Here is a 25320-nt window from a genome sequence, read left to right on the forward strand (position 1 = left end):
TGGCAGGACTACGAAGAAATCTCAGGAGCCCAGATTCCAAGTCTCTAGCTCTATCTACAATGCCATAATATATTCAGCATCATTTACAGTCCATGTACTTGTCAAATGTGCATCAGCATTTTAAACACTTACTGTCATAAGCAGTTTCTCTACACAGTCAGGAGACACACTGTGCAAATGGGTCAAATGCAGCTGAAGATGCATTTTGTTGCTCAGGACATCTTGGCAGAGGGGACAGCAGATAACAGGCTGCATAGAATGCTGTGACAGGACGTGCATCTGGATACGATTTGGGTCCCTGCTATTGTAGTTACAATAAGGGCACTGGTAAAACTGAAAAACATCCAACAAAGATTCAGCCCATTAGACAAAGCTTGCTTAACGCCCTGAGCATATCGTCTGTCACTACAGTATTACTAGCCCTCTTTTCAAGATGGTGCATCTTCTCCTGTTGCCTGCCACCTGCAGTATCTTCCATCAATTCCTCACTACCTTCAGCCTCTATCAGTACCCAGATACACAACTCACATGGGAAGACCACTGCCATGAAAAAAGGTGCAGGTTTAGAAGGAAGGGGGAGACCTGACTAGTCATGGGGGGGGTGGATTTTGGCAGCAAAAGAAGAGTTTGGATACCATGTAAGTGAACTCCTTAGCTTATATGGTTTTGTAATTTTTATCTCATGACATCTGTTATTTTATAACACAGTATCTATTGAGTGGCCAGTCAGGAATCATCTAGAAAGAAATAATGCACCTGTGGCTTAAAATATCAGATAATGGTAGCTGGGCTAAGTTTTGGACATGTTCTCTTTGGGATTCTGGATTTTTAATTATTTTCCTCTGTAGGTCTCCCAAGCATCCAAACATGCATATATAGTGCTTTTGTAACTAGTTCTGACATAAGGATTTGCTTCTTATGATAAATGTGGGCCCTTTTATTTTTTTGCAACACTGACAAGGTCAGGAAGATGAACTAGGGGGACAACATAGCCCCTGATGAATTAGCATGACATAGGAATTCACCCCCAAAATATTTATGACATAAGAAAAACAATGCTACAAGGCAGTAAGGATCTAACAATACACTTTACCTGTTCGTGACCAAACTTATTTTCCTCAGAAAGTTTGGACTTTTTGGGTGCGCCATCTTCTTCTTTAGCTGGAAGTAGTGGTTGTTCCCCTGCTGCAGTAATTACTTTTGGTTCCTTCTCTGGTGTGTTTATTCCTGCTTCCAAGACAACATGTAAAAATACATTATAAACAGCTAACAGATTGCTGGGTTTACTGTGACTGCAACCCCTTAGGGTGTCTTATTGCAATTTTAAATATTGCAGGGCTCCTTATTAAAGTTAAACCATTTTTGAAACTGAACAGGTACAAAGGTGACAGCACACTTATCTCTGAAGCAGAGCAGACTCTATAAATACATTAAAAATGTACTCTTCTCTCTTGTTTAGATAACCTTATGTTGCTCTAAACAGTAATCAATAACTAGCTCTCTCTAGTATCTCAGTCTGAAATTTTATACCACATTAAGAGAAACAAGTTTCACCTTCAATTCTTTGCTCTTCATTTAATTTGCAAGCATTTAAATATTATTTCCCCCTTTAAAATATTGAAGGAGCACAATTATTATGTTATTCAAATAAAGCCACCACATTACCAAATTTAGTAACCCCTATGAAAAAAGAAAGGTTATTGAACAGCTAAAAATTAATTGTACACAAAGATCAGTCTTCTTTGTTGCATTGAATGTTTACCTGATGTTTAAATGTTTCTACAATGTTTTTAAAAGCAATAATAGTATTATTATTTTAAGATATTTTTAACAGTATGTATTAAATTATATATTTAATATTCAGTCTGAGCTAGCTGCATAATACAGTGAGGATTGCACACATCAAAGAAAAGAGTGCAATTCTAATTTCCCAGTCCATAAGAAAATTCTTTCCAGTGTCAATTTGCCAGATAATCTCTTCTGCTAGGCTGGATATTACAACAGCATTGGGTAGGCATGTCACATACATCTCACGACAAACACAAAACCTCATTTACCAGCCATTCCAATCTCATCATAGCGTGGCATCATCTGACCTTTTTTCTGCTGTTTATTATGAGTATTTCTAATTTTAACTTTCAATTTTCACCATCTTCCAGTCAATTTGCAACTAAATTATTTCCAGGGTGAGGACACTATCACTGGACAACTGGGTGCAAATACATCTTGAAATGCAATGAAGCTAAACCATTGATTGCTATCAGACCCAACATAAATATATTGTCCAGGGGTAATCTGACTGTATGTTGTGCATGAAGATTTATCTTGATTTTCAAAATCCACGTGGAGTTCATATAAATGAACAAATTGAACCTTGTTGTCTAATAACCTAGCTTTAATTTTAAAATAAGGTTATGGCAATTACTGAAACAAAAGCTTAAAAAAATACTTGTAGAAAATATCAGGAAAGCAGGACCTGGAGAGGATGACAAGAATGGCTATATAGTTACCTTTGAAAAATGGGAGCATCATTTGAAAAAAAAAATATATATAAAACACTGTACTAATTAAGAAGACATATTATGAAAGGACCAAATATATATTTTTGTGTAGGTACTTTTTAAATATATGAATGCGGTTTATGATAAATGCATTGAACTGATTCCTGTATTTCATCCCTATTGTTAAATTTAATTAGGAACACGCTAGTATTGGTGGTAAAAGTATCTTCTCTGACATTTTTAACAGAATGACTGATTGATCAACATGAACACAATAGATTGCATAGTAATAGCCAGGGCCTTGCCTTTGGTTAAGGAACTACATTATTTTAAGACCAAAAATATATGATTTCCCAGTCATTCCAACTTTAAGCCATATTAAATATTTGCATTATTGGAATACTGTATTAAACACAGAAGCATGATAACTTACTTCTGATTCACTTGTGGCAACACACCCCTGCACTTCCTATAAATCAACAGGATGGCATTTTAAGTCACTTATTTTTTTTTTTTAAAGGAAAGACCTGTGAGAAACAAGGAGCCAAAAGGTTTTGTAAAAGGTGGTGAAGATCTACTCCATGCATTGGAAAGCTACACCAGTTGGTGTCTACCTTGGCTGTGAATTCTGGAAGATCTGCTCCCTGCCTTGCAGGCCTTTTCCCACCTAGCCTGGGAGGGTGGGGCCCTAACTGACTCCAGCTACAGAAGCTGAGGCTGGTGAAGAGGCGAGAGGCTGCCTCTTAGTGCAAACCCAGGTCATCAAGCCTGAGCTCCCACAGCCATCACCATGAACCACCATTGGCAGGACTGACAGACTTAAGATAATATTTTTAGTCTCTTCCTAATTGTGCTGTTTTAAATGTGCACTTTATATCTGACTTCCCCTTTTAATGTTAAGATGATTTGGGGGGGGGTTCACTTTGCTGCGTCAAATGTGCATTCCAAATTTATCTCCTTTGCAATTTCAAAATCTTTAAATGTAAATAAGAACAATTAAAGCATTTAAAAGACAACAGTAGCAAACTAAAAATTCAAGCAGATAGGAAATCATACCTTAAAAGCTGACTGAAATAAAAGCCAGCTAAAGATGGATCAAGGCAGCTTAGCTCTGGGTAGGTAGGTAGATTCTCTTTTTCTACCTACCTGACATCACCTTATCTGATCTCACAGTCTGGGCAAATTAGGAACGTAGCAATAGGAAAACTGGTATGCCCATCAACAATCAAAGCACCATGCAGGGCTCTTTATAAACCTCATACAGAGATTCCTGCAATGCACTTTGGAGTCCCACCAATCACACTTCAGAAGCCAGAAGTGCAGCACTTTAGAAGCCCTGCCTGTCACCTGATTGGCAGGGCTTCAGAAACCCATTTTGGCCCAGCCTAGCCATGTTTTTAGCTGCTTGCATTGGAAATCATATATGACATCACTGATGTGCAGGTGGAATGTGGCTTGGACAAAATGGCCTGGTTGGCGTCTTTAGGCCTGCAACCATTCCTAGTGCACACTAGCCACTAGGGTTTCAGACAGGAGTTTTCTTCTGTTGCAGATGCCAGGGATTGAATCTGGGACCTTTTGCATTCAAACCATGTGCTCTACTACAGAGCTACAAGCCTTTGTATGATAGCAGACACTTTATTTGGCAATGCGGTTATAAGCCATTTAATACGATACTAGTCAATACAAGCACTTAAACATCAACCTCAGAAACAAATGGGCATCCAATACAGATGAAGATCAATCTATACACTCTGATCTTTTAGTGCCATACAACAGCCTGAATTTTCCAGACTGTGTTTGAGGGCAGCCCATAGAGAACATATTAACTCTGTGTGGAAGTGACAAGCCAGATCACCTTCTCCAGGAAAGGCTGGTGATGAATTAGCTGAAGTTAGTAAAAGACACTCATAGTGCCCACTCAAGTGACAAACTAAGAAGTACCCCAGGTAGCACAACCATTACTTAAAGGGAGCACTTATACCAGGAATTTAGGCCACTTAATTCTGTATTATTCTGAATATGTTTCTGTTTGTCTACCTAGTCCTGAACCAACTTCACACACTGGTTTGTTAGCAACACTTCCTCCCTGGGATTAGAAAATGAAAACAGGCAGACTAGTGATGACACTTCAACCTATACCTCCAGTTGACCTATCTCAGGGGTTTTGTGCAGATGTTGCATGGGAAAGAAGCTGGAATGCTGTTCCATGGGGTAAAATAGCAGTCTTCCAGCACCACACTGAGTCCCTCTTGGGAATAAGCAGAACCGCTTCCAGAAAATTCAACCATCACACCCCACATAAACCAGTCCTCCAGCCATGTACAAACTCTAGCAAAGGACAAACACCAAGAGCAATCAAGGCAGTTTCTGTTCCAAAACCTGATTGGAAAGGATCTTAGTATCAGCCTGGACCAGAGATGTCACCACATACTTCAAACTTTTACCCAGAATGGTAGGTTTGATACTGGATGTGAGATGTTAGGATTGTTCAGATATAAATTTATTTCCCTAAAACCCCACAACTCACCCCCAAATTATCTGAAACACTGCATCTTTCAAGGCTGCAAGCAGCCTCAATCAGAGAGCCATTAACATATTTAGTTCTTCAAATAACCTGGTCCATAACCTCTGGATGAACAAGTTTAAATTACCAGATGGACCTCATGTTAAAACCATCTCTGATTCTAAGTGGTGTCTAAGTCAGAAACCATGAAAGTGATTTTATTTGTGCAATAGTTGGCAAATAGGTCCCAGCAGCTCTTCTTGCTGGCCATGATAAGAAAGACTTCTAACCACATGAAATAGGTCTGCTGCGCAACACTGAAGAGATGCATATCAGGGCTGTGACAGCAGCCATGCTGTTGATATTGTGGTGTTTATTATTAAATTAGTATACTGCCCGCCATTCGTAGATCTCACAATATAAAATTACAAGATAAAAACACACAAAATACATTATAAAATGTATTGTTGCAGTCTATATGGGTCAGAGAGTGCCATCATTGAATTTCTGCATATGACATTATGCATTTTTTTCCAGAGAATTTTGCCTGAAAATCTGGTTTGATGACAAAATGCCTTTGAGGAAGCAGGAAAAATGTGCACAAAAAAAACTCTTTCAGAAATGTCTCAGAGTTGACATGTCAATGTCAATGTACCCCCTAAAACAAGAGCTATAGTGTTAATCAAATCTATGATTTATACCAACTGAGAGTCACTTCTGATAATTGATATAATATTGAAAGATAAGTACTTTTGGAAATTTTTCACTGCTAGACTCTCCTTTCATGCCAATCTGAACAAAAAACTTCATGCTGGATTCTTAAAATCATTTGTATTTGCAAAACAGACACATTTGGCACACTCAATATGTCAATGCCCTTGAACCACCACATGACACAAGATTAACAGTACTATGAACAATTCCTATACCTTAGGTGTTCATATCTGTAGGAAGCTTGATTGATGTTGCTGCTTTGATTAGACACCTTGTTTAAAGGTTTTTGAATTTTTGAATTTGGATTTGATAAGGCATTAAAATGCAGATATTTTTGGAAATGAAATGCCTAGTTATCATGTGAATACTATGTTCTAACTTCCCATTGTCCTGTAAATTCTGAAAACCTATACAGTACATATACCCCAACAGAAACACCATGACCACCACATCTACATCAGTATTGATAAGGACATAAGAAGGGCCTGCTGAATCAGACCAATGGCTCATCTAATGCACTGTCCTGTTATCACAGTGGCCAACCAAATGCCTTTATGAAACCTGCAAGCAGGACCCAAGCACAAGAACAGTCTTCCCCTACTCCCACTGTGGTTTACGGCAACTTGTATTCAGAAACATTACCACCTCCGACTGTGGAGACACAGCATAACCATCATGGTTAGTAGCAATTAATAGCCTTATAGCCCATGAAATTATCCAATCCTCTTTTAAACCCATCCAAGTTGGTGGCCATCACGGCCTCCTGTGGGAGCAAGATCCATAGTTTAACTATGTGCTGCATGAAGTAGTACTACCTTTTATGTTATGAATCTTCCAATATTCAGCTTCATTGGATGTCTACAAGTTCTATTGTTATGAGAGAGAAAGAAAATAATTCCTCTATCCACTTTCTCAATGCATAATTTCATAAACTTTAACAACTCTACAATATTCTTTTTAAAGTGAGACAACAAGAACTGTACGCAGTATAATGGCGCTATATTAACAGTTTTATTTTCCATTTATTTCTTAATGATTCCTAGCATGGAATTTGCCTTTTGCACAACTGCCACACACTGAGTTGACACCTTCATTGAGCTTTCCGTTATGGCTCCAATATTTCATTCTAGGTCAGTTCAGTCACCTCCAGTTCAGCTTCCAAAAGCATACAAGTGAAATTAATACATTTTGTCCCAACATGCATCACTTTATACTTGTTACATTGAATTGCACCTGCCATTCTGTTGCCCATTCAAGAAGTTTGGAGAGATCCTTTTAGAACTCTTCAAAATCACTTATTGTTTTAATGACCCAGAACAATAGTATCATCTGAAAACCTGGTCACCTCACTGCTCACTGCTCACTCTAAATTGTTTATGAACACATTAAAAAGCACAGGTCCCACTACGAATCCTTGGGGGTCTCTACTTTCTACCTTGTGAAAAGCTTTTTGAAAGTCCAAGTATACTATGTTAACTGGATCACTTCTATCTATGTTTGTTGACATTATTAAAAAGGTAATAGGTTTGTGAGACATGACTTGCCATTGCAGAAGCCAGGCTGGTGCTGCTTCAGCAAGACTTGTTATTCTGTTTGTGATCTTATCCTTCGCAATACTTTCCACCTGTTTTTCTGGGATCACAAATACAAATACAGCATACCAAAGCATAGACCTGCTACCTCTACCACATTGGGATATCCAATACACTACAGTGGTACCTTGGTTTGCATATGTCTTAGTTTGCATACGTTTTGGATTACAAACATGTCAAACCCAGAAGTGTGTGTCCCAGTTTGCAACCTTTTTTTGGATTACAACCCATTTCTTTGGGATTACGAACAATTCTTTTTGGGAGGCCCCATTGGCGAAAGCGCGCCTTGGGTTACAACCTGTTTTGGTTAACAAATGGACCTCCAGAACGGATTATGGTCGTAAACCAAGGTACCACTGTACTACTTTTAGAACTGATATTCATTCATACTATTGTTTAACCACAGTTTGTTTCCTTCTATATAGCTAAATTGATAAGTGTTTACTTCTACAGGGTGATTCCCATAGTAGATGGCCCATCAGTACATGTTTCATCATAATACATGCATCAGGAAACAAATACTCAGTTCCATTTTTGACACGTGTATTGGTAATAAAAATTACTTAAGTATAAGAATTAAATCTAAGAAAAACAAGATAAGCTTTTCTACCACAGTACTGCACAAGAACACACTAGTGTTCTTTCAAGGTTTCAGCACCTTAGCAAGATAAATTTAGATCAGTACTGACGTTCTCATATGAGAGGTACCAGTACCTGTGCTATGAATATGATACACTCAGCCATGGAAACTTTTTGCCCACATTCCAGATTTGTTATGACTATTCAGTGATGCAGGAAAACCATTTCAAAATTATTATTTCAAATGTCTGAGGTTTGAGCTCTGCAAATTAAATTTCCAGAACTAAAGGCAGGTAAGCCCTGTCTTCCATTAAGCCCCTGTTAAAATTAGAAAGAGGGTGGGGAGGAAATCCCCTAGATAAATAACAAATATTTCTATACCTGATTGAAAGTGCTAGCTCTATTTTTTTTTATCATGGAGCAAGAGACAGGGGCATCTGTGTCTGGAAAGAGTGGCAGGAGCAAGTACTTCCAGCTAGAAAAAAATAGCTGTTGCCATTTCATTTCTTAAATGTTAGAAGTTAGATGCATAATATTAGCAACACTTCATATCCAAACAAAAATGTGTAAAAACAGATATAAAACAGAGAACAAATTAACTGTATTTTAGCTGGGGTCACTGGAATGCTCTGCCTCTTAATCTATATCCATTAGAACCAATGCAGTACACAGACTAGGTCTAGTATGTTCTCTGTGTGGTGAATTTGGTATTTTAACAAGTTTCCTGTGAAGGGAGTGAGCCAAAGTTAAACCTTTGCACAACTAGCTGTTGCCAAAACAGCAGCAGTTTAAAGGGGTATGGTCTGATTTATGTGACACTTGTACTATTCATTGAACTGACAATGCATTATTTAATAAGGAGATTTGGAAAAGTATAAATAATACTTTTCTACATGTATATCACCTCTGCATCTTAAAGACAATTGATAAGACAACTGCTGGTGGCTATTTGCATAGATCTAAATTACTGTGTATCAAATACTTATGTCTGCTTTATGTTCCACATGTGGAAGCTACCCAAAATGCCTCCATGTTATCATGTTTAATTAACATTGTAGGGCATAAATGCTAGTATTCGGCTTAATGTGACTATGCCCCATTTATGTTTAAGTCAAAAATTCTGGCTCAGAAAGCCACCATATGCACAAATGATGTGCACTTGCTTGCATTTCCTTTCCTGCCACTTTGCCCCACCCATCGAATATGTGAGAAAAGAAACCAGGATTCAGCACTATGATTAAGGCTTCAAAACAAGTCAGGATATGGTTTAAAGTTGTCTTAACAATTTGGATTTTAATTTTTTTTAAGCCAAGGTTCACACATTATGGAAATGTATGGTTAATTCCTGGATCCTGGTTAATTTTGCCACATGTGAAAGGTGAAGAAAAGTCTCTGGAAAGGGGCTATCTTCAGGTGCAAGTTGTTTGACACTGAGCCAAGAGATTTGGTTTAGTTTCATGTGAGAATGCTGCCACTGTGATTTAGTTCCGTACTGAAGAATGTGTCACATGAACATCAGCTGTTACCAAAACTGTGCAGCACTGGGATGAGCAAATTTCATGTCATTGATTGATTCATGAGGTGACCAGAATATTATGCTGCACTGCCTAGTCTATGCTCACATGAGGGTTTAATATATGAAGTAGGCCTCATATGGAACATAATGCTCTTGTAAGATCATCCCTGCTACCTATTTTCCTATGACAAATTATTTCTCATCCTATGTTTAATACGACTAATTATCAAACTTTTCTACTTTTTTGCACAAGTACTGAAACAGAAAACTGATCCATTTAAGTCCAAAGCAGCACTTAATTAAAAATAAGCATTTAAGACTGCAGTCCTATGCATGCCTAGCAAAGAGCAGGTTCTACTTAATACAGTGAAACCCACTGTATTAACTGTATTTACTATGAGTAAACGTGTATGAGGGAGCGCTGTAAAAGTAGAATAGTCAGATGTAGGGATTCACAACATTTTTTTAAAAAAAAAAGCTATGAAAAAGATTATGTTAATAAGTGTGGAAATTCAGTACATTGCGTGCACAAATAAAAAAAGTACCAAAAAACCCTATAAGCATGCTGGTTCATTATTTATACTGAATTTGATGTAAAATGTACAATTTAGAACTTCTGACATATTAGTCAAATCCAAAATAATTATAAAATTATAAAAGCCAGTACAGTAGTATTTCTAATTAGAGCAGAATTAAATGATAACTTTTATTACAATAATGAAGGTGAATTTCCATTGCTTCCTGTGTTTACTACTTTGTTAAACAGTGTTCCCCTTAGCCATGTCAGAAACATATTACATTTTCAATGCAAATGTATTAATCTGGGTAAATTCCGTATTAATTCTTACACTACGTTGAGATGTAATTTGGATTACAATTAATCTAAAGTGGCACTAGATTTAAATGACAATATAAATGAGGCATTAGGAGGCTCTTGCCTTCTGAATGAATATTCAGCAAACATAGCTTGATTATTGCCAAGTCTCCGTTTGAAAGCCTCCGTTTGAGATAAGGAAGGCAAGGCAGAACAACAGTTTACAGAACTGTTTGGGCACTAAACATGTTAATCCTTCCTTTTCTAATAGATTTGATGCTAAAGAGTGGTGATAGTATTTTTCTGTCTAACTTGTTAAAGCTGTGATTAACATATTGGTTTTCCTGGGACTTCTTTGGCAAGATTTTCAACACTTAATTCAGGAGAAGAAAGCCTAAATTAACATTCAATTATACATAAGCAGTTATGTGGTCATTATGCATAGTAGTTAGCTGTGCTGAGAATTAAGCCTTTTGAATGAATGCCTGATAATGCAGAATTAGTTTAGAGAGGTCTATCAAGGAATTCAAAAGGTGAGATTGAGAATTTGAAATACGAACGATTTTCAAGCTAAAACTATCTTACACAGTTTTTGGGTTGCCGTTCTTCAGCAAACAGTCCAACATTGGTTGGTCCTAATTAAACCTGGTCCATCCAAGAGTATAATTCTCATGGAATCTTAGAAATTTCCCCACACTCTGTCTACTGGCAACCACCATTTTTGCCTATTAGCCCATTAACATCATGGTTTTTTTCTAAGTTCTGACATCTTTACAGTAGATAAACTAGGTGCATAAGATCTCTGAAAGATACTACAATGCTTTTTTGATGAAGCACATGGAAAATGTTTCACAAGTGGCTTAGCCTATTTTTTTCATGACTCTTCCGTGTGGACTTAGTAATGAGCCTGAGCAGAAAGTTCTTCTGTCCATTACCTCTCTCAGAGAATGTATTTCAAGAAAGGGATAAGCATACCTAAAAAGAAGCCTACAAACATAGAGTCGCTATAGACAGGTCTTCTTCAGTCCCTGGATTTCAAAAGCTAAATAAACTCAGTGCAATGTAGGCTTCCTAATGGTAATAGAGATTGGCCATAACATTTTGAAAACCAAATGCAAGATGAGATTTATTCCTTAAATAAATATGGCATAAAGACCCATCAGTATCTTCACTATGTTTTAAACAATATTTTAGGAGTACCTTAATAAATATCGGCCAATTCAGTTTTTACTAAACTTGCATGTAAAATGGTATTTTCTGTATAACTAAACGTCTTTATAGTGAATACAAGCACTTTTATATGCTGCTGTCATTGGAATACAAGGGAAAGATATATGACTACCTGAAACTAATAGGCTTCAACCTGTTTCAGCACTTCTTCTGCTTCAATGAATCCAGCATAATGTAACTAGGAATAGCGTGCAGCAGAAGTAGCCAATGTAATATTCATTGTGACCATAGATTTCCATCTCATACATAAAAAGCATGGATGAAGTCACATATTTGCCAAATCAAACACAGAAAAAGCCTTGTGTATCCATGCCAGATGCTGGCCTTGGGTTTGTTTGTGCACAAGTAAATGTCATGACATAAGAGTTTTGTTTTCAAAGACAGTAGCTTTCATTACTGGGCTTTGTATATTCCCAGAGATCAATATTACCCAACTCATAATCCGTTTTCAATGATATTTCCTCTTTCTTAGGCTGAATCATCTGTAAACTTTTTCACTGGATTTTCTGTATTCCCCCTCCCCCCAATTAAATACTAGATAAATGCCCAGGAAGAAGGAAGATTCCTGAATCTTAGTGATCATATATCAAGAACAGGAGCTGGGGTGGGAGAAGCAGCTTTCCTACATTCTTAGGGCTGCAAGGCAAACAAAATTTGAAAGCAGGGGAAATTTTCAAGTGGTATCTAATCCTACGCTTATGAAAAATTAATATGCCATCAGAGGAATCACAAGTACAGCTAAGATTAATGAAAGGCGCTTAAAAAATTACAAGCACACAAACTGATTTGATTAAAAAATAATCTCACTAGTCGTCCTGTAATATTCTTCAACTTATCCGCATCTATCCTGTCAGATGGTTATGATTAAAAATAGGTCAATGGAAGGCTACTGATAGAAATCACATGCAAAATACACATGCAGTAGATAATAACAGGAATGTCCAGACGGTTTTAAATGAAAGACTATTTAATAAGATGTTTTAAAGAGTGACAAAATTCTAGCATCTTACCAGAGTCTTTACTAGCTTTTTTGCCTTCACTATTATTTCTCTCTTTCTCACACGTGTCTTTATCATCAGCAACAGACACTGATGAGCTTTTAGCAGACCCTTCTGCATCTTCAACTTGTTCTTCTGCGAATGAGCACAAAAAATTAAAAGAAGCTAACTTAGGGACCATTCAACATTAATTGTAAACATGTTCTTTAATTAGATCTGCACTAAATTTATATATTTATCTCAGAAAGGAATAAGTGAAAAGAATAGCACCTTAAAAGAGACCTGGTATTAATTGTTAATCATTTGCAAAATTTCAGATTTAGTCCAGAAATTGCAAACATTTCTTTATCAGAACACACAGCGCTAGCCAGTGTGACAAATCAGATGTTTCATATTTGCTATTCACTGGCTGTAAGTGATTTGTCTCAATACAAACATAAACGTAAACACAAGTCGGGTCTGAACAAAGAAGGCACATGCAGCAATATATCTGAAAGCAAAGAAAAGCTTTCAAAAATAAAATAAATCCTATTAGAATTTGTACATCCTGCTAATTGCAATACGTAAGTGCTGTGTTGAATCTAAACATTGAGAACTCTCAGTTTTCATCTCCAGGAGGAGCCATTCAAGGTAAATGACACAACTTGGTATATTGCTTCTAAGGAAGCCGCAATACCCACACCTCACTTACATGTTCACACCAGCTAGATTACATGAAAATCTTCACAGTAACTCAACCCAATTTAATTATTCTGTAAATCTTAGCTATGCTGCTACTAGTGGATTAATCTGTTTATGCAGTTAGCTTCTATGCTGGGGCCATGTAGCACTAATCCGTGAAAGGCCTACTGTTCCTTTTCATCTTGTGATCATTTGTCTCTGACTGTGCTGATGTCACATTTTAATGAATTTTAGAAATCTGAGTAATACCAGATAACCAGACTTGCAACTCCCTACAGCACAGCATGCTGTTTTCATTGCAATACAAACAAAAAAGAGAGAAAGTCATATTTCGCAGTTCAGGTAGGAATTATACAAATTAGGAGGGGAAGGTAAAATGGGATTCAAAACACCAGGCTGCTCAATTTCATAAAATCTTTAATGACCATATAAATTAACCCTGGAAAGGCAAAAGGTCACAGACATACATTTGCATACACTCCTCTATTCACTTTTGATAAGCAGAGCTTTTACGCAGGGAACATGATACAATTAACCCTTCAGGAACCGTACAAAATGCAGCTACCGACATTTTAAGTGTCAAGCATTAACTGAAAATTACACACTGCATAAAATTTTCATTGTAAATGCTATAGTGATTGAAAGGGGAAATCGTGGCCCCTTCCGCACCCCATGTTTTATTAATAACATTCTGACAGCAGAATGAAATATCCTCTGTCATATGGAGCAGCTGAGCACAGAAAAATTGCTACTTAGTGCCTTACTTGCCAACTCTGCAGTGGAGCTGCATGCACGGGTAAACAATTGGAATCAGCAATGCCGAACTATTAAAAAAACACATTTCATTTTTTTTAAAAAAATGTTTACTACAACTTTTAATTTTAAAAGGATCTGAATGTTTTGCATTGATTTTGTTTGTGTATACAAAGAAAGGCTAGCAAATTAGATATCAATGACTACTTCATTCAACTGTATTTGAAAGGGCAGAGGCAATCCTCATTTTTTTAAAAAAAAATATTGATGCAGAATGACCAGCACAAATGGAATAAACAATTCTCACTGCCTTAGCATGCTTTCTTCTTCTTCTTTCCCTCTCTCAGTGGTATTACTAATCAAACACTGTAGGCTCCCTGGTCACAGTAGGAAGCAAGACTATGTTTGTTAAGGGTGATGGGGGAGCACAGTTTGGGATGCTGTAAGCCTGTGATCGTGACTAGATTGGGTTGTATTAATGCCAAGTACACAGGCACACACACTCACACCATGCATCTAGTCAGAACCTATGGGCTAATACAGCCTCTGGCACTTTCATTTTGACTCGAGCTCTGGAATGGACGTTATTTTCTCCTCCTCCTAGATTTACCAGTCCATTCCCTTTGGGCAGGAAAATGAAGTGTCAGAGTGATACTGAGTGTCCTTATCTTGAGGGGGCATAAAATTGTAAAGGCTGTCATGGTAATCATTAATAAAACAGAGAGAGAGGGAGAGGGAGATGGGCAAAGAGAAAATCATGAAGGTACTAAAAGAATAGCCAAAGTATCATCATCTGGGTCTCATCAGACAATTTTTGCAGGGTGCTCTTTTTCTGGTATGTGTTTTAAGTATGAGAGAAATTCCCAGACATGTTCTCCTATACATCATCATGGTGTCTGACCTCTGCCTGACCCTGGCAACAGTTTGAGAAATCTAAATGTGAACAAAGACTCTGTGTCAGCAGCAGGGAGAGATTGTGGGGTAGACTTTCCTCCATCAACTTAATCGCAAACAGCAGTTTTTAGGCCATAACTTTACAGGGCTCCACCAAGCCACAAACACATAACCTTTGGAGGTGAAACTGCCCTCTACCCCTCCTCCCTTCTGTGATTTTTCTCAGTCCTCTGGTACTTCCTTTGATGTAGCAAGGCAATTAGATCTAATGTTCAAGTACTGCAAGCCTGTTTTATGGTTTCGAAGGTGAGAGCTGTTTATTACAGGTAGGCTCCCGGGGGCCATAAAAGCTTTGCAAATTTTAATCATGCAAAAAACTAATCAAATGTAACTTATACACACCATAAAAATTAATATCATTATTATGCACTATTTAAATTGGTTGTCTTGGCTTTTCAATGGCAGACACATTAAGAAAAATATTTGGCATTCATATCAGAAATATGTCTGGCTTTCCTTTCAGAAACCTATTTCAGAGACAGAAATGACAGTGGAGCTGCTTTTACTGTCGTCAAAAAAGTGGCAAAGGGCTGCTGATTTCTTGCAGTGTTACACTGTTGCAAATGTCTTTAATGAACTACAGAAAAACGTAGCAGTCACACATACAAGCATATTAAGATGCCGAGAAGTAAAAATAGAGACTAATTCCTATAATTCTTAAGGAATTTCCAAAACAAAAAGTAACATCAGACAGTTCATAGCATCAGCACTTCAACAACTTGTACTTATTGCTTCAAAGCGTATTGTTCGATCGTAATGTTGTATTTTAATCAACAAAGATATCTGGGGGAAGTGTGCATGTATGAGTTCACACCACTATAGCTCCTAAAAGATCTATGAGTGTGTTTAGATATGAACAAGTCCTTGTGGTCTGTTTTAAATTTACAAGAGTTCTACCTATATACGCTTACATATGTAAGCTTTGAAAATAAGTAGAACATGGAATTCAGTCATATTTCAATAGCTAACATAACACTCACCATTGCAACATGATATTTTATTCTCACCTGGTTTTGTTTTATCTAAATACTAAAATGCCTTTGAAGTCAAGTCCAAGTTTAACCACTGTCAGCCTTTCCCCCCCTGAAACCTGTTTTGAAGTACGGACAGTATTAAAAGCTGCACAGTTAGGAATGCTTATCATTAAAACTGGGCAAAACAAAAATTACCAACTGAAATATACATGTCCTTATTAATTATGTTTACACAATTAATACATAGGAAATGCATACTTCAGAGACCAGTTCTTTCCAGCGTCATAACTTTTATATGCCTGCTGTCTTTGCCCATGGAGTTTTCTTGGCAGGGATACTGGAGTGGCTTGCCGGTTCCTGCTCCAGGTGGATCACGTTTGGTCAAAACTCTCCACTATGACCTGTCCATCTTGGGTGGCCCTGCACGGAATAGCTCATAGCTTCTCTGAGTTATTCAAGCCCCTTCACCATGGCAAGGCAGTGATCCATGAAGGGGCTGGAGGAAACTCTTGAGAGTCCCATGGACTCTGGCGTGCTCTGGTCGATGGGGTCCCGAAGAGTCGGACACGACTAAACGACTAAACAACAACAACAAGTTCTTTCCATGTAATACTATATTTCCAAGTTACAAAGGACCCTGTCTTAAAGATACCTGCCCGTTTCTGCCACCACGAGTGGTGGGGAAGGATACAAATGGCAGTAAACATAGACCAGATGGAGAACTATTCTACACAATCAAGGCGGCAAGAGCAAAGATTTGGCCAGGAAGCCTGAACCTGCAGGGAAGCTGCCCAGCAGAACTTGGATGGCAGGAACTGAGTTGCAATGATTGGCAAAGAATCTTCCCCAAGGACCTGTTGTTCCAGAGATGCTCAGGTAGCAACTAAAGGATTTTATAGTGGAGCTGGCTGCTTCTGGATCAGCAGGGCCCTGATCTGAGTCATTACTCAGTGCCTACCTGTTTCCTCTGAGTAAGCCTTGCAAAACGGAGGCCTTGGTCAACAGAAAAGGGGCTGCAACACCACTTCTTTGCTTTAATGCAGCTCCATCATTGTCACTGTGTAGCCTCCATGGGTAGGGTGTCATCTGGGGGGCACTGGCTGTTCATTGCCCTGTGGGGTAAGCTTCTGTGCCTACTCTTCAGTCATTTCATAGGGTCTGGAATATATGGGCACAGATGGATCCTCCTAACACCACTAAGTAGGATAGTACACCCTTGTGATATCTGTAATGGCCTACAATATTAAATGTGTTGGTTTAGAAGTCCTTCAGTGTTCAAAGCTCTTCCTATATTTTACCTCAATAATGTTTACAACAACTCTAGATAGTAATCAGTACTATTGCCCCCATGTTGCCATTGGATAGGCTGAGGATAAAGTAATAATAATAATAGTGGGATGTCTATGGCCACAATGAGAATGGCCAAGGTGAGATACAAATCAGGGACTTCCTGGCTCGCTACACCAGCTCTTACTGAAAAAAGACTTTCTTAATAAGAAAAACTGGACAGTAAATTAGTGTCAATTATTTAATGAATATTACTACAGATGCCAGGCCTGAAGGAAAAAAGGAAGAGATTGTCTTGAACCAACAACATCATTAGGAAAGGTCCTTGAGATTAAAACACCTGCTTGCATATTGAAAGACTGGATTGTATCCTAGAATAACATCCTCAAATTATTTTAACCACAAGGTGCCTTGCAGCTTATGCCAAACCTATTATAACCTAAGCGTTTATTTACTAGAGTACAGTTCTCCAGATATATGGCAGCTTCTGATATTGTAAGGCACAGGTGTGTGTGTACACACACACGAGAGGGGGGGGGGGAGGGAGAGGTGCCGATTCATGAAGAAGTGTAGGTATAGCAAACAAACATCCTGTAGTGTGATAAAAACCAATATTCTGATTGAATCCCCACATGAAGGAGCTAAACTTTTTGAAGATCCTTTCCCTCTGATCTCATTTTTGACAATCTCTCTTACACCCACCCATTTCCCAGTCTTCACCTGTATTAGAATTGTTTAAAAGATGTTTTAAGATGTTTTTGTTTTATCACTTGCTGTTTGCCATCCTCAACATATAAATTTAATAATAAATGGTCACCAACAGTTGTGTGCCACTTAGAACAACACTTCACTTATCTGATGAAGCAGGCTCTAATCCATGAAAGTTTATGCCATTAAAAACATGCTCTCGTCTTTAAGGTGCCACAGTACTGTTTTGGCTGCCACAGACTAACACATCTACTTCTCTGGAAATACTTTTAAGAATCTCTAAACTGAAGTTTTTAAAAGCCGAAGCCCCACATCCCATCACAATGTTTAAATATCCCAGCAATACATGATTAAAGATCATGTTATATTAGCCTCCCAGGTGTAGTATCTTTATAGCAGTGAAGATATTTGTGCTGGGGGTGATAGCACATACAGAACTCTGTGAACATGCTCAGTAATTGATCTGGAATATTAGACACAAGAGGTGACAAACCAAGCTTTTAATTTCAAGTCCTAGGAGCTCAATGGACCGATTTAGTTCCCAACCAATGGTGCAAAGAAGTATTTTATATTTTACACATAAGTGAATGGTTGCAACTTAGTACTATGGAGAAATTAAAGAGCTATTGTTGAGGGCAACAAAGTGAAGTGAGCAAAATCTGCTCATTAGCCCAAAACTGGATCACCCAGCTACCACTATTATCAAGAAGCAATATTCCTGCCCTCCTGCTAATAGTAGATACAGGACGCAGGAATATTTCACACACTTACCACCAACTCAACTGGATAGGGGGAATACAGGTTCCCTCACCCAATCAAACCTGAGAGGAGCTTTTAAATTGGTACCAGGGAGGCATTTCTTGCCTTTCCCTATGAGTCTTCTGCTCTAATCAGGTTGAGCAAGAAGCAGAATCAAGCCCATTTTTATGCTTGTTTGGGAAGCAAGGGTGACAATAAAAAAGATTGTGGAAACAATTAGACCTCTGAATCCCGTTTTTTAAAGAATTAAGCAGTCTTTAGCCAATTTGACAGTAAAAGGGTCAGGCAGCCAAACTAACTAAAACTGAGAAATTCCAAAGCTTCTTTTTCTGAAATGAAAGCAGCAGATTTTGACAGCTGGCTATTATAGCCTCATTTTTTTTATTGCTCAACATCTGCACAACATGAGAAGCAAACCCCTTTCTCAAAGAATCCCTACTCTGTTGTGTAACAGTCCTAACAGATTACTCCTGTTCTACCCATCCCCACCTGTTCTTCATCCTCATTCTTTTTAATTCAACCTACCCTTATTGTACAGAAAATTCCATCACTTTTCCCCATATCTGATTTCTATGAATTGATGAAGAATGGTATATAAATTTAACTCATAAAATAAAATAAATAAAATGTAACATAATGAGCTCAGTAGTTTCAAAAAAAACAACTAAAAGGAACAACACAACAGAAGATCCCCATTTCCACTCCATCTACTAAGGCCTATGGATTCAGGAAGATATTCTTCTGTTTCCTGCTGCCCATCAAGCAACTACAACAGTATTCAAGATTACATAATGTACAATTGTAAATGTGCTGGTTTGCTCAACATGTAAGCCTCTATCCACTCAGTGAGTCTAGATTTCATTCTACTTTATTTTATTGGTCTAATAGTAACAAAAATGTATAAAAATCATGTAAAAATCAAACTGAATTTTGATTATTATAGTTTTAAATTTTGATTACTACAGTTCTACAATTTGTTTTTCAAATGATGAACAACAGGTCCTCTGTAAACCTTCAGGCCAGACAAGTTACTCTTTCCCTTGTTCTTGCCTGAGGAACTATTCAACCCATATATTACTTTCACCACCTTATTCAGTTTGCTGACAATAACAGATAAGTAATACTTTGTTTCCAGAGCTTGGTAGGTTACTAAATAAGCAATCCATTAAAATAGTTGTTCCCAATTAGCTAAGTACTGTAGACCTCTGTTTTTCAAAAGCCAAGCTATGGACCCCCACTTCTGAAAATTCTGATATATCTATGGTAGTTTTTGTTATGTGAATGGTATCACAGACCCCCTGGGCGGGTTACACGGAACTCCTGGGGGTCATATACATCTGTTGGCTTGTGTTTGGCTTATTGGGTTACAAGCTGGGTTACTTATTGGGTTATAAGCTGGTGATGGCTAATATATGCCCTCTCTTCCTTAAATGTTGCTGTTACTATGTCACTTTTAACACTGAACTGCCATAAAACCATTTATAGAATAAAAATAGAAATAACAGGAAACATTAAACCAAGTATAAAAGCAAGAATACAATAAGACCTAAACTGCACATCTAAAAAAAGGCATCTAACAGGAACAAGTCTTACCCACCTCATTTAAAAGTCCACAGAGATAACCAGTTACCCTCCAAATTAAGGATCAAAGGCCAAGATAAATTAAATGTTTTTGCCTGGCACATAAAAACAGACAGCACCAGGTATGCTGCTCTGGGGAGTGCATTCTGTAAGTGGAGAGCCACTACCGGAAAGGCCTGTTCTCATGTCGCCTACTCTGCACCTCCCTTGGAGAAGACACATGGAGAAAAGTCTCCGATAATGAATGATGTGTCTGGGTTGGGTCATACGAGGAGAAGCTGTTCTGGAGGTACTGGGGTCTTGAGCCATGTAAGGCCTTATGGCTAAAACTGAGCCTAGACACTAATCGGTAGTTGGTGGAGTTCTGTCAAGATTGGAGTTAATAAGCTCACACCATCTTGCTCCGGTCAGCAATCTGGGGCAAGATGGTCTGAGAATATAAACAACTAAATTAAGATGGGCAAGTAAGCACTGAAAAGTAATGAGTCTATGCCAGGGAAGAGAGGGAGAAAGTGATTAATAGCGGGTGGATAAACAACGACAGGAAATGAATTCCACTCCATATGGGCAATGAACATGTTTGACTTCTAAAATGTTAAACTGACAAAGTGCAACTAAGTGAAGAAGATGTAACATCCATTTGTCTTAAAATATCTGTACACACATTTTAAGTGTCTTTCATTTGCCTCTCTCACCCTAATTTCTACTGTAATGGGAAGCTTAACTTTCATGCTGCTCTTCTTACACATGGCACTGTAACCAAAATATGATGGTCCTTGGAAACAGACTTACAATTTAATAATTTACTATTGCCCATCCTAGACAATTACACTTCCCTCTCACATGTCTTGGGGAGTAGGCATGTACCGTATTTTTCGCCCTATAGGACGCACTTTTTCCCCTCCAAAAATGAAGGGGAAATCTGGGTGCGTCCTATGGGGCGAATGCAGGCTTCGCGGACCTCTCCGCTAGCAGCGGGAGCGCTCCCGCTGCTGGCGGAGAGGTGCCTGCATGCTGAAACCTGCGCGCGCTGAGCTCCAGGCTTTGCGGACCTCTCCGCTAGCAGCGGGAGCGCTCCCGCTGCTGGCGGGGAGGTGCCTGCATGCTGAAGCCTGCGCGCGCTGAGCTCAGCGCGTCCAGGCTTCGCGGACCTCTCCGTTAGCAGCGGGAGCGCTCCCGCTGCTGGCGGGGAGGTTCCTGCATGCTGAAGCCTGCGCGCGCTGAGCTCAGCGCGTCCAGGCTTCGCGGACCTCTCCGTTAGCAGCGGGAGCGCTCCCGCTGCTGGCGGGGAGGTGCCTGCATGCTGAAGCCTGCGCGCGCTGAGCTCAGCGCGTCCAGGCTTCGCGGACCTCTCCGCTAGCAGCGGGAGCGCTCCCGCTGCTGGCGGGGAGGTGCCTGCATGCTGAAGCCTGCGCGCGCTGAGCTCAGCGCGTCCAGGCTTCGCGGACCTCTCCGCTAGCAGCGGGAGCGCTCCCGCTGCTGGCGGGGAGGTTCCTGCATGCTGAAGCCTGCGCGCGCTGAGCTCAGCGCGTCCAGGCTTCGCGGACCTCTCCGCTAGCAGCGGGAGCGCTCCCGCTGCTGGCGGAGAGGTGCCTGCATGCTGAAGCCTGCGCGCGCTGAGCTCAGCGTGTCCAGGCTTCGCGGACCTCTCCGTTAGCAGCGGGAGCGCTCCCGCTGCTGGCGGAGAGGTTCCTGCATGCTGAAGCCTGCGCGCGCTGAGCTCAGCGCGTCCAGGCTTCGCGGACCTCTCCGCTAGCAGCGGGAGCGCTCCCGCTGCTGGCGGAGAGGTGCCTGCATGCTGAAGCCTGCGCGCGCTGAGCTCAGCGCGTCCAGGCTTCGCGTACCTCTCAGCAAGCAGCGGGAGCCAGCACTGGACTCCCACGGCTTGCAGAGAGCTGCCTGTTTGGGGGCTGGGGTCGGGGGAAGCTCGGGCTTCCCCAACCCCGCGCCTGGGGGGGAAATAATTTTTTCCCTTTATTTCCCCCCCAAAAAACTAGGTGCGCCTTATGGGACGGTGCGTCCTATAGGGCGAAAAATACGGTACTTGCAACAAACAGCCTTCCAATCTGAAACAGCTACACACCATTCACAACAGGCCATACAACAGAAATATGGAAACAGGCCTGTCCTTGTGGCAGACCCAGATGTCTACGCTGTTCCTATGACTATTCTGGCAACAGGATCTATCTATCACGTAATCAACAAAAGTCTCCAAGCAGTTTACCTAAAACACTGTAATTACATAGAAATGTCATCCACAACATCAGGGGTTAATTCACCTGCTCATCTTCCACAATGTGATGTATACCATCATCTGCTAGCAATATTCCTCTGTGTTCTACACAGCAGAAAAAGACTAGTTTATACGCAAAAGATTAAATGAACGCAAATCTGACACCAGAAATTTCAATATTAAAAATGCCAATGGGAAGAAATTTCAGCCACCCAGAGCAATCTGTAAGTGACCTCAGGGTGGCCATCCCAGAGCAAAGGAACTTCAAAGAGGCACTGCAATATGATACCACTGAATTACAAGACATCAAGTGGTTCAATGCTGTCACTTGTAGACTGAAAGAAGACAAAGGATTTTTAGCGCATTATACGTGTTAATTTGCTTACCACTGCCAACCCTTGACATCAATAAAATATTACAGCAAAATATCATCCAATTAAGAGCTAATCTTTATTAAATCAACACAAGAAAAAATGCTGAAAACCAGAACTAGTGCGAAAATATATATTTACCTGTAATATCTTTTCCTGTATCACCTACAGCTGAACGTTTTAAGTTGTTAAAAGTTTAATATGCATTTCAGCTTCACATCTGAACCAAATTGGCTACACAAAATCATACATTTGAAAGGTACCTCAAAGGTCCTCTGATCTAACTCCCTGTTTGTGCAGAAAATGTATAGGGTTGGTTGTGTTTTGAAATTTTGTTCCAGGGCTTCAATTTTAGTGCACAGCACAGTGTTGCTCAGGTAGCCTGATGGGCTAGTTCAGAAAAACTTTTGTGTTACACACTATGGATTTCAGCCTATCTTTACCCAAATGAAGAAAACAAGGAAAAGCACAAGGTCTGGTAAACCAAATACAAATTTAAAATAAGCCAAGCAAAGATGCAATTTGAAGAATGAATTTCTATGTAGAAGCATAAATCGTAAAGACCATTAGACAAAAAGGTAAATAAGAATGGCTAAATGAAGTCAGAGAAATTTGGGGGGGGGGGGGAGCTAAATAAATTACTTTTATCAGTCTTCGGTACAAAAGCTTGGAGGAAAATATCATTTGAATTTATTGGGTGTTGGTGATAGAACACCTTTAAGGCTCATTCAGAAACTTCAGTCATTTTTGATCAGAAAAAAAGGCTACTAAGGGAAATGAGACAGACGGTTACACAATTTTGAATAACATGAACAGAATAGAGACAATACGTTTTGTGTCAAAGTACTAAAACCTGGACTTGTCCAATAAAATTAAGTTTAGGTAAAGGAAAAACAAAACAATAAACAAAGCAGAATTTATTTACACAGGGGATATAGGTCAGTCGGTAGAGCATGAGACTCGATCTCAGGGTTGTGGGTTCAGGCCCCATGTTGGGCAAAAGAGTCCTGCACTGCAGGGGTTGGACTAGATGACCCTTGTGGTCCCTTCCAACTCTACATTTCTATGATTATACAGTTGCTGTGATGGATTCATATCTAATAGAAGCATAGCTATCCCTGTCATGCCTTGCTTGACATGCCTTGCCGTTTTCTTGGGGTGAGATGAAATGAAAATGAAAATGAAAATGAAATGCAGGACCAAGGGAACCTGACACTCGAGAAAAAATTCTGGGCTTTGGTCTGATCTAGCAAAATCCTTCTTATATACTTAAAAATGGGGAACTACTTTAGCTGCTTTTCTGCCTCACAATTTCACTTGAAAGGCAGAATTATGAGTGAAGCAAACAGTTTAAAAATAGCATACAAATTAGGGGAAAATCAGTACAGATTTGATTTGAAAAGCAATGGCACAGAAATGCTTTACTGCTTGCTAAATATTTTATGACTAAAATTTTAGCAATCTTGCTTGTACCCAAAATATGAGTGCATGCTTTTTAAGCTGTCAACTATCTTCATTAGAGCCTTCTTTGGTGTCAGAACGTGTGTGTGTGTGTGTGTGTAGGCAGAACTGTGTCAGATCACTATCACATTACTTAAACTTTGAGCTAAGGAAATAAATATATGTCTAAGGTGCCTCAAATGGCAAGACTACACGCTAAGCTTTAAAGTTTAGGTTGCCTTGTCTTCTGAGGACCCAGAGTGGTAGATGAGGCAAGACACTTTTCAAACCAGATCCCTTCAGGGTACCCTGCAGGCTGTAGTCCTAGCCTGAAGCAAGGAAAGAGTTGGGACCTCAAAACGGTGCTTTAAAAATACCTATCCTTTAGTTGGACCTAGGCCAAAGCCAGACGATACAGCACTTGATGAAAGCACATAAAGGTTGTGTATTCAAAGTATGTTATAATTTTGCGCTGCCTCAGGATACTTGAACCATGCCTCTTGCAGGCATTGCAACTGAGCAAGGGTGAATCTTTCTTCATAAACTGTTCAGGCTTGTCCAATGTAACACGTTTTCTCCTGGCTATTGACAATAGAATACCTGCAGCCTTCCTCCTGAACAACTATTAGGCTATATTTGCTGTTTGCCCAGCCATGTGTGTCTGTGAATAGCAGATCAACCTCTCCTAGTGCACTTCCCTAAGAAAGCATCCCTGTCTTTTTCAAAACACACCCTGTGTATTCATCAGGTAAAGAAGCTAACACTGCTTTCTATATAACAGACTGTGAACTTGATGGTATGCAGAGAAGGGAATCCATTTCTCATTGCATCCTTTGGGAAATGTATGCCAGAAGAAATATAATAAAGGTATATGAAAAAGGTTTCTTTGGGGATTTTATCAGATAACAATTATACCAGATCTGTCAAAGACAAACACACAAACCAATCCAAGATTATTTTTTGTTAGTGTGGAATATTTTGTCTATAAGCAAATAATCAATGTGATGTTTCTTTAACTAGCTACAAGGAAAATAAATAACTTCAATGGATAACATGGAAGAATGCTACCAAATATGAACTTCAGGATGTCTGAGTTCTGTAATCTCTCATTTCAGTAAATTTGAAGAAG

At 39.3% G+C, this 25320-nt stretch overlaps 1 protein-coding gene across 10 annotated transcripts in view; it reads right to left on the bottom strand.

Moving 5' to 3' along the window:
• Positions 1-25320, bottom strand: part of ZFHX4 (zinc finger homeobox 4) — a 184151-nt gene that overhangs the window by 21244 nt on the left and 137587 nt on the right. For 5 of the 10 annotated variants that reach the window (XM_083450871.1, XM_083450865.1, XM_083450867.1 and 2 more), the window contains exons 5-7: positions 12463-12585; positions 1094-1230; positions 133-333 (exon numbers count right to left, since the gene is read on the bottom strand). In XM_083450871.1, coding sequence (XP_083306997.1) covers positions 133-333; positions 1094-1230; positions 12463-12585 — 461 coding nt within the window. The remainder of the gene's footprint in view (positions 1-132; positions 334-1093; positions 1231-12462; positions 12586-25320) is intronic. The other 5 variants (XM_083450872.1, XM_083450870.1, XM_083450866.1 and 2 more) reach the window with 3 other exon arrangements.

The sequence above is a fragment of the Podarcis tiliguerta genome (assembly GCF_965153285.1).
Source record: "Podarcis tiliguerta genome assembly, chromosome: 7".
In the NCBI taxonomy this organism is placed as follows: Eukaryota; Metazoa; Chordata; class Lepidosauria; order Squamata; family Lacertidae; genus Podarcis; species Podarcis tiliguerta.